At 36.4% G+C, this 10,113-nt stretch overlaps 1 protein-coding gene across 2 annotated transcripts; it reads left to right on the top strand.

The window, feature by feature from the left end:
• The first annotated feature begins 2,378 nt into the window (after positions 1-2,378).
• LOC113362216 lies at positions 2,379-6,027 on the top strand. Of its 2 annotated transcripts, none has more exons than XM_026605168.1 (6): positions 2,379-2,621; positions 2,904-2,966; positions 3,105-3,614; positions 3,993-5,042; positions 5,132-5,202; positions 5,512-6,027. In XM_026605168.1, the coding sequence occupies exons 2-6, from the start codon at positions 2,904-2,906 to the stop codon at positions 5,816-5,818; spliced, it is 2,001 nt and encodes a 666-aa protein (XP_026460953.1). In that variant the 5' UTR covers positions 2,379-2,621; the 3' UTR covers positions 5,819-6,027. The 2 variants fall into 2 exon arrangements, with proteins under 2 accessions (XP_026460953.1, XP_026460952.1); XM_026605167.1 differs by having other exon boundaries at positions 3,822-5,042.
• Positions 6,028-10,113: the final 4,086 nt, after the last annotated feature.

The following is a 10,113-nucleotide window of genomic DNA, read 5'->3' as shown; positions in this document are numbered from 1 at the left end:
TGCTTCTCTTATCCAGTGCATTATATCTTCACCTTGAGCTATACACAAGGTCGTACCTTTGTACAGTAAACCATCCATTAGGCGGAACTCATTTGAATGCCCTTGACTTGGATGTAGTCACTTGGCAATAATGGTTGAGTCTGTAATGCTACAAGTAAAGACATATTAGGGGGTGGTCTTGATAGCATGTCTGCTAGCTTATTTGTTACCCCTTGTTTGTACTTGACGTGAATACCGAACTGCCCCAAGTAAGAGGCACATTTCATATGACGAGCTTGCTGCAACTTAGTTTGAGTCTGCAGATATTGCAAGGGTTTATGGTTAGTATGCACAACGACTTGTTTTCCCAGCAAATATGGTCTCCAATGTTTCATAGCCTAATGTATAGCATATAATTCTTTGTCATATGTAGGACAGTTCTGAACGGCTCCATTGAACATTTCAGAATGATATGCGACTGGTTTTCCATCTTGTAGCAATACTGCCCCTAAAGCATAGTTCGAAGCATCAATCTCTACCTCAAAAGGTCTTTGTAGATTAGGTAATGCTAAAACTGGTGCTTATGAAAAAAATTTCTTCAACAACTGAAAAGTAGATTCATGTTTAGGCTCCCACTTGACCACATCATTGGGGACTCTAGACCCAAGGATAAGAAACTCCACTGGTTGGGATGATACATTTTATGCTCCCCTAAATCTGAAGGTGGTCTGGGTTTTCGAAAAGTTGAGTTAAATAACTTAGCTATGTTAGCCAGGAATGTTTGGAGAATTATGGAAAATCCTAAGTGTATGCTTGCCACTATCCTAAAAGCTAAGTATTTTCCTAACACTGATTTTTTGAATGTTAAGTGCACTGGTAAGTGTTCCTGGACTTGAAGGTGTCTTCATGCTATTAAAGAAATCATCAAACCTTTTATTTCCTAGATTGTCGGGGATGGTCAATTCATTGATCCCTGGTGTGAAAAGTGGATCCCTGATTTGGGCAATGCTAAACCTAATCCTTTAGTCCCACCAGACCCCAGAATTAAAGTCTCTTATTTCATGAACCAGTCTTCTAGAACGTGGAATATTTCTAGACTAAACACTCACTTTGATAATGCTTTTGTTAAGAAGATTATCACTATTCCCTTAAGCCAGCAATGCACTCCTGACAGGAGGGCTTGGGATATTCCAAAGGATGCATATTCTCTTCAAAATCTACCTACATGGGTATTAGAGTCCTTAGGCAATCACCCTGTAAAAACCTTTGGTTGCGTATCTGGAAAATTAGGGTCCCTTACAGGATCCAAGTTTTCACTTGGAAAGCAGGTAGAAATGTTCTTCCTGCTAGAATTTTTTTGCATACTAGAATGCCTATGCACAGTGTTGACTGCGCTAGATGTAGTCATCCTCATGAATCTATAATGCATGCCTTAGTCTTGTGCCCTTTTGCTAGTCGTGTTTGGGACTTATCTGATTTCTGTGTTAACACCCAATTTTTTCAAAACAAGTCTTTGATTGATTGAATTATGTTCTGGTTAACAGACCCTTTATCTAGACTTTCTGATGATAACCAATGAATGTTTTTGGCTATCTTGTGGTCTCTTTGGAGAAGTAGAAATAATTTGATTTTTCAGAACCTTAAGGAAAACTATACCTTTGTTATTCAGAGAGCCGGAACCATGCTTTTAACTAGTAAAACTTTCCCTATAGCCTCTCCCACAACCCTTGTCAGTTTATGTGATAAATGGATGCCCCTTCCTCTGGCTGTATGAAGTGCAATACTGATAGTGCTTATGATGATATTTCTGAAGCTAATAGTGTTGGATAGATGATGAGGGATTACGCTCATAAAGCTCCTTTTGTTCTTCCATGGTTTTTGAAGTCAAGTCTACTGAAGAAGATGAAGTCAGAGCTATTTGGGCAGTGCTGCAAAAGGCCTTGGATCAGAAGTTCACTCATGTTATCATTGAAAGAGACGCAAAGAAACTTATTGAGCAATTTTCAACTGGCTTTTTTGATGGGGATTTTAGAATGGATGCCATCTTTAAAGACATTCAGTTTTATTCTACCAAATTTGTAGATTGTATTTTAAGTTTTCAACCTCATATCTGTAATTATGTTGCTCATAAGCTTGTTCATTGGGCAAAAATAAACAATGCCTCTATGTACTGGTATGTGCCTCCTGTTTGGTTACTACCAACAGTCGAGGGGGATCATTAACCTTTTTGAAGGCCGTTTTCTATAAATAAAAAAAATAAAAAAATAAAGCTTTCTTTCATGGTAAATTGAGTGTGCCTGAACACACGGTTCATGCGTATACGTATAGGCTTTCCCTTATCAGGCCCAGTCCAGACCTTAACCTTTTATATTCTCTGTTCACTTCCTGGCGGCAAAAGTTCTAGGGTTTACAAATTTACTTTACCCCTCCCTCATTCTCCATCTTCTCCTGGTAATTATTCGTCGTTTTTTTTTAAATCTCCTTAAAAAAACGAAACCCAGTTTCTGAATCGTCTTCAACATCAATTCGATCATGAAATTTTATCCAATTTCAGATTTTTAGACCCTAAAAAATTGTAGAAATTGAAGAAGAGACGACAGAAGTTTGCAAATTTTTGGGGAATTTTTTCATTTTTTTCTAAGGTTGGTAAACTAGAGCCTTTTTTCTTATGAGTTTCAATTTCATAAACTGAAAATATAGGGTTTTACTGAAAATTTCAGTTACTAAAATTATTGTCCAGGAAGTGTTCGCTTGTATGTCTCAATGAAGAATTGTTAGTTTCTTAATTTCTTTTTATGTTTCCTCATTTTAATTTTGTTGTTTTTGGAAAAGATCACTACGTATTTTGACTCAGTAATCTTCTTGTGAATATCAACTTGTTTAGAATTTTGCTTGTTTTCTGATGTGTAAAATTGTACTTGAAGATGTCAATGACTACTTTGAAGGCTTGGAGGGAAGTGTTGGACATTAATAATCAAGATCCTGAGGTAGTCTGTAGTGCAGTAAGATTTGGGTTGTCGCATTTTGTTTGTGGTTTTAGAATAGGTGCACCTTTCCTTTTACATTTACCTTTATAATCAATCCTTACTTGTTTTCTGAACTAAATACTATGATTTTTTTGTCAGGTTTTAAAACCACAATTTCTGCTGAAATTGTATGACTTGCTCATCAGTTTGTCTTTGGAATCCATATCTCAGTGTCCTGGTGAAAAGCTTACCAATATACGTAAAATCTCCAATTTTCTCTTTGATGAACTTTCAAGGAGGTTCGAGCATTGTTTTTCTAATGTAGGGCAAGGTGTACTATGTTCAGATTCGTGGGGTCTATTACAGGACTTAACTCTTTTGTTAAGATGCTGTATTTCTATGCTACACTTGTTAGAGTTTGATTTAAGTCTCCTCATTGAAAAATGCAAAATTCTCCTTAGTATACTCGGCAAACTATGTTCTCCGGAGTTAGCTTCTTATGTTGGAAGAAAGGGGACAAATGTAATTAGCATCAAGGAATCCACTTCACATGAATGCACTATTGCTGGCAAAGATTGTATTACCTCTGTAGTGGAGGAATATGAAACTCTTATGTTCTTTGTTCAAAAATCCCGTGCTTCGATTCCTGTCCTGCGCTCAATCATCGAGGTATTTTTGACCACTCAAACCCTCTTATTTACTCATTAATCTACTAATTTACTGAACATTCGAACATGAAACCATTAGATTCACTCTACTGAAATCCTGTAGTTGTAATTTCTCAAAACCAGATATTTGCTTTTTGTTATTGATATTTAAATTGTGTTCATATGTTTATTCCTAGCAAGTTGAACAAACCCTGTTTTTACATTCCAGGTGTTCATCAATGAATTTCTAGTGCACAAGAAACTGAGAGATTATTTTATAATGGTTGAGAGTATATCTTCTACGAGTGATAAACTATTTATGTCCCCACTGAATCTTGGTTCAAGCAATGTTCTTTTGGAGTTGTTATCTTCTCATTTTCTTTTATCGGTTTCTGATCAGCCAACCTTCCAGAACTCCTTTGAAAATTTCCTTCTGCTGTCTGATGAAAAGCCCCTCTTTCTAGACCTAATAAGCCTAAATGCAGCTATGCAATTACTTTCAACAGTACTCATATATTCTCCACCACCAATTTTACAAGCGTATATAATTTCCTTAGTATGTGGACGCAGTAGCATTAACATGGCTTCAGAGGATCAAGCATCAGACCCAAGACTCGTGAACTGGTACATTTCAGCATTTGAAATATCAATGGAATTGTATTCTCGAAACATGTCAAGTTTACAATTGGGGGATGATCATGAAGAACCTGGAAGTGGGTCTGATTTTATTAAGAGACAGTGTGCGGCAGGAGGATTATCACATCTATCTTTTGAGTCTCATATTCGGCCGGTCATGTATAGTCAACTTAAAGTTCACACAGCTGACTTTGCCAAATCCAGTCAGGATTTGGCGTCGAAAAGGAAGTCTGATCTTATCGATACTTGTACTGCATACATGAAGGAGAATCAAAATATCCTTAATGAGTCATACAGAGACGAAAGTTTCGCTGTTTTGTGTTACATTATATCAAGGATCCTTTCGGGAGATATCAGGGGAAATAGATTGTGGAAGAAAGGAATCATAAGTCAGCAGGAAATGTATTTGTTGGCTTCCACAGTAAATTTGATGAGCAGTTCACTGTTGCAAATAATCTGGTGTATGCAAAAACGAAGTCTGGGTAATCCTAAAATTCTAAAAGATTATTCTCAGTGCAAGGAGTATGATATGATAATAAGCATCATCAGTTGTTTCCAGCAGAGCAGCATTAGTCAACCAATGACGACCCTAGTAATGGATATGATGGCACAGTTCCCTGCAAGGCACAAGTTCTCGAAAATGATGTTTATGCAGTTTGCAGGCTTGCTGTTGTTTACTTTTGAAGCTGGATATGCCTTCTTAAGCAAAGGTTGTATACTCATGTTGATGACTTTGACAAATCTATTTATTTTCGAAGAGGGTAATCTGGATGCGCTGAAACAAGCCCCTCAACCTTCCAATAAATCGTTGGTGGTAATGTCTTCTTCTGCTATTCCTGAGTTATACGATTTTACTTTTGGTTTGTTTATGTCCCCTGTTTTTGATATAATATTCTGCTTCAGGTTTTTTCTCCACGTAGTTCTTCCCGTCAAGTCGCGTCGAATTTTAAAAAGTTTCAAAGGTGCATCCTAAGGTACATATAATTGTTGATGAATTTCATTCTAAATATATGCAAACAAGTTCTTGAAGATTGCTTCTATAAATTTCTTATTCTACTATCGATATGTACGTAATACTATTGAAGTAGTTCACCACATTTGGATTTCCGATGGTTAGATTTTGGAGTGTGATATTTGGTTTCGCTCTAGGTATTCTGGATTGGAAACTGTAAAGTGTTTATGCTTTGGGATTTTGTTTACGTCCCCCAATCCTATTTACTGTCTCTAGATGTCACATTTAGTTTTTTCGTTTGATTGCTATAAACTCTTTGATTTTTTTGCAGAATCAATGAACCAATTCAATCTGAAGCTTCAAAAAGTACCCTTATCAACGATGGGGTAGAACAGTTTGGGCCCAGCACAACGGAGGAGAATAATTGTAATAGCCAGAAGCAATTGAATCTGAAACGCATGCTAGGTAACACCAGACAGCAAGATTATGATGAGTTGGCTGATTTTGTTGAGTTCAAAGAAGGAAAGGATTATTCGAAATATGAGAAAGATCGAAAGAAATACCAGAAGTATGTGACCAGAAAAAAGGTAGGCTACCATAAAGAAAGGAGAAGAAGATTGAGAGCTATCCTGGCTTAGAAAGCTTGTCAGGAATCTTAAGTAAGTTCTTAACTAGAGCTTTGCTGTGTGCAAATTGCAAATGTTGTTAGGATTTAACATTTTGAAATCCTGTTTCTTTAGAAGTAAAAAATCTGGAGAAAGGACATGGAAATTAGTGAATTTTGTATAGGTAGCAAGTAATATAGCATGTACATATATTTATAAGAAACTGTTATTTCGATTCTCAACCCATTTTTTTCTAGCTTCATCCCGGTGGTTGTTGATTTGAAAACAATCAATCACAGTATGGCTTGCAGGTTCTGGAAAGTTAGATCAGTTCTAAATCTGTTGAAAATTCCATTTGGCCACTATTTGAAACATTATTATCCTCGCGTTTTTAGGGGCCACCCCAAAGGATTTAGGGGCCATCAATTTATACCCAGCCAAAGACTCTAGTTAAGGGGTACCCTATATGATATTGAAGTTACATAAATGCCCTTCTGGTAAAACTGTATAAAAACCAAATCAAAAACAATTCTACTCATTTCAACTCTTCTTCTTCCAGTTTCATATTATCTTCCGATTGTGGAAGAAAATTTTTTTTTCCTTGTTCAACCGAAACATCGCCGCGAATCGTAAAATCAAAACATCGTCGATTCGTTTATAAAACAATGGATAAGAGAAATGCAATCCACAAACCTAGAACCAAAAATGTTGCTCGGGGTATCGATCCAAACATTGGAATTTTAGCAAGAAATAAAGAAATTGTTGCTGCAAATGAAGAAGAACGCGAAGAACGCGAAGAAGAAGTACCCGGCAATGTAGTCGGTGGTGGCGATTCCGATAGTCAAACACTTCGTCAACTTCAAATGGCCCCAATTAGGTAAGAATATATCATTTTTGGGGTTTATTTCGCTTTAATTCGTCGAATCGAGAAAAAACTTTTCTAGGGTTTTCGGTTATTTATCCAGATTCGGACGATATTCATGCTCATTTACTTCCGAATGTAGTCGTGTTCTTCATTTCTCAAGAACGTCGACAGTATTCGGGAGAAAGATTTGATGATTATCTGCCGAATATTGGTGGCCATATCTTCCCGGATACAAACTGCTAATAATCGGTAGTTTAATGAATTTTTTGGCTATGGAATATATTTAAGTAGACACCCAGTATTCGGAAGAACACTCACTACCGAATGTATATATTGAAAAAAATCTCAAAATTTCTGATATAGGAAAAATCCCATTTTGGGGCCAGTATTTATTCGGAAGACAATATAATGTTTTATACCTCCGATTGTGTAGGATAAAATTTTAGAGTTTCTGAACTCCAGTTGATGAATATTCGGTTGTAAACATGTTTAGTTATATTCCGATTGTTTTTTATTCGGAAACATTTGTGTCTTCTTACTTCCGAATTTGTACATTCGGGTTATAGTTGTGCACTTTGTCTTCCGATTGTGTAGGATGAAAATCTACAGCTTCTGAACTCCAATTGATGTATATTCGGTTGCAAATATGTTTAGTTAGCTTCCGATTGTTTTGTATTCGGAAACAATATGTGTCTTTTTACGTCCGAATGTGTTTATTCGGGTTATATTTCCATACTTTGTCTTCCGATTGTATAGTTTGTAAATATTGTTCCTTTCTTTGTTGTTTAGACAAAGTCGAGAAGGGAGGAAGAAAGTGACAGCTAGTGCTAGGAGGGAAAGGACTGGGAGGTAGTCACGGTCGTAAAGTAAAGAAGAGCAGATAAATGACAATGATTTTTGTTGTACATTCGGAAATTTGTTTGGGTAACTAAGTTAGACAAGTTCAAATGAAAAGTATAAGTTTTTCCAAATTCTGATTTCTGGGCCATCGTACATTCGGAATTTTACAAAAAACCTATCCTCCGAATATTACAAGTTCAAAACAAACCACGCCATGGTTCCAGGTGGTTCCAAGGGCCAATATTGAAGGTTAGACAGCCCATATTCGGAAGTTTTGGTAACTAGTTTAACTTCCGATTATTTCAAAGACAAAATTTGAAAAGTATAAGTTTTTCCAAATTCAGATTTTTGGGCCATCGTACATTCGGAACTTTACAAAAAAATTATCCTCCGAATATTACAAGTTCAAAACAAACCATAATCGGAAGTTTAGTTTTTATTACCCTTTCGATTATTCTATGTAAAAAAACTGTTTCCTGGAACCAAACAACACCATAATCGGAAAGAAAGTTGACTCATAACATAACCGAATATTACAATCGGTAGGTTGTTTAACAAAATAATCTACCGATTTCGTATAATCGGCTAGTTTTTATATTAATAATACTCCGATTACATCCATTACATAAAATTCAAACGGCCTTAACCTTACAATTTCGTCAAAAGCACCTAAATCCATACTCCTAATTGACCATAAAAGTATTAAAACAGATCATAACTTCCAGTGACCATAGAAATTGTCCCTCTTGATTTTGTAGCATCCTTCATGTTCAAATCGTTTCCCGTAGAGGTCCACATATCGGCGATCCGCAAGATTTCTCTGAAATTACGAATGAGTAACAAGTTAGTACTAACTTTTTTTAATGTGAGTTGGAGTTACAGAGATACTTACTCGTTTTTCATACGTCCACCAAGGAAAAGCGTTCCTAACAAACCGTTCCTCATCTTCAAGTTTGTCAATCTCCTTATCGAGCGCATTCTTTCCCATATTAATGTCATTGGATGATCTTCGAATTCGATTACCATCTAAGGCCTCAAATACCATTAAGATACGGTTCCATATCTGCTCTTCGGATTCCGATTTGTGGAGCTTGTGAACACGATCATGAGCAGTTACCACAACCCACGCTCTATAAATAGCACAATCTTCTTCTTCGGCAAAAGCAATATCCATGTTTTTTGTTATGAAAATTAAAACTGAAGAGAGGAAAGAGTTTGGTGCAATTGGGGTGATAGATATGAGTTTCTTCATATAGGTTTAGGGTCCAACGACTCTTTTTGTTTTTCCCAAAAACTCCAACGACTAATTTGACGAAAGTTGAATGTGGAGAAACCAATAATCGATAGGTATTGTATTTAGCATATCTACCGATTATGGTAGCTTTCAAAATTTGAATTTGGGGCAACTTATAATCGGTAGGTTTTGTAATATATTTAACTCCCGATTAACGATGCATCCAAAACACGAACCAAGTGGTTATGGTTGGCTGTGTACACTCAAAAAATATGGAACATGGCAAGGGTTCAATCTGTGGCTCCTTATAATCGGTAAGTTGTTAAGTTGTATTCCCTTCCGATTATAGCAGCCTTTACCTTCTTCTCTATAATTCTAACAACTCACAAATGAAAAATAAATGGAAAAAATGAAACAGAAATCATTCTAATACTGCACCGACTACAATCGGAAGTCTGGAAAATATTTTGGCTTCCGATTGCATTCAGAGGATAACAATGTTATCATATCCTCCGAATATATAAGGGTAATTTCGCCATTACGAATTACGCGAGATAAGGGCTGGCTACATTTTCCCTTTGGGTGACCTTTTTTGTTTTATTGTTGGCCCCTAAATCCTTTCGAGTGGCCCCTAAAAACGCCAGGATTATTATAACTTTCAAAAATAACAAATAAAGCAAACCACTTGAGGTCACTGTTTGCAGAATATTTGCCTAGCAGGGGTGTATTGGATCAGGATTTATATGGATAAAAATAGATGCTAGTTTACATGAATCTAGTAGATTTATAAGTTTACTTAAAAGAATCTTATAGATTCTTATAGATATATAATTTTGGATTATATTGGATTGAGTTAAGATTAATTTAGATTTATAAGAAGTGAAGATCATTTTTCCCTTTCAAGAAAAAAACCCCATCAATAAAATTGAGGTGATGGTGGTTTGTGGGGCTGGTGGTATGTGGTATTTGTGGTGGCGTCGATGGTGGTTGTTGGTGGTGGTCGGTGATGATGGTCGACAGTGGTGGTGGTTGGTGGCGCTAGTGTTGGTGGTGTGTGGTGGCGATGGTGGTGGTTAGTAGTGGTGGTAGTGAGTGGTTGTTGGTGGTCGGTGGCGATGGTGGTGCTAGTGTTGGTTGGTGGTGTGTGGTAGTGGTGGGGGAAAAGACGTAGTATGATGTGACAAAAAAACAAAAAATTGTCCACTACAATCCGTGTAACTCTTGTGGTTTGGATTGAGATTATAATGAGATAATAATATGCATAATTTTCCTACAAATATCCATAACAATCCTGATATATCCTTCTCCTCAACTATCCTAAGAAATCTTAATTGAAATGAATACCTCGAAAATTTAAAGATTCCTAACATATCCTAATTGAATACCTCG

The sequence above is a fragment of the Papaver somniferum genome, chromosome 3 (assembly GCF_003573695.1).
Source record: "Papaver somniferum cultivar HN1 chromosome 3, ASM357369v1, whole genome shotgun sequence".
Classification (NCBI taxonomy): domain Eukaryota; kingdom Viridiplantae; phylum Streptophyta; class Magnoliopsida; order Ranunculales; family Papaveraceae; genus Papaver; species Papaver somniferum.
Note: the sequence above shows the minus strand (reverse complement) of the source record. Positions and strands in the feature narration are given on the sequence as shown.

What these genes read in the sequence shown, in the direction of transcription:
- LOC113362216 (XM_026605167.1), top strand. Translation starts at nt 2,904, where the DNA reads ATGTCAATGACTACTTTGAAGGCTTGGAGGGAAGTGTTGGACATTAAT. An exon ending in TCCTGCGCTCAATCATCGAG is followed by an intron (nt 3,615 to 3,821) that starts GTATTTTTGACC and finishes TTTACATTCCAG; the next exon opens with GTGTTCATCAATGAATTTCT. An exon ending in CTTCCAATAAATCGTTGGTG is followed by an intron (nt 5,043 to 5,131) that starts GTAATGTCTTCT and finishes ATTCTGCTTCAG; the next exon opens with GTTTTTTCTCCACGTAGTTC.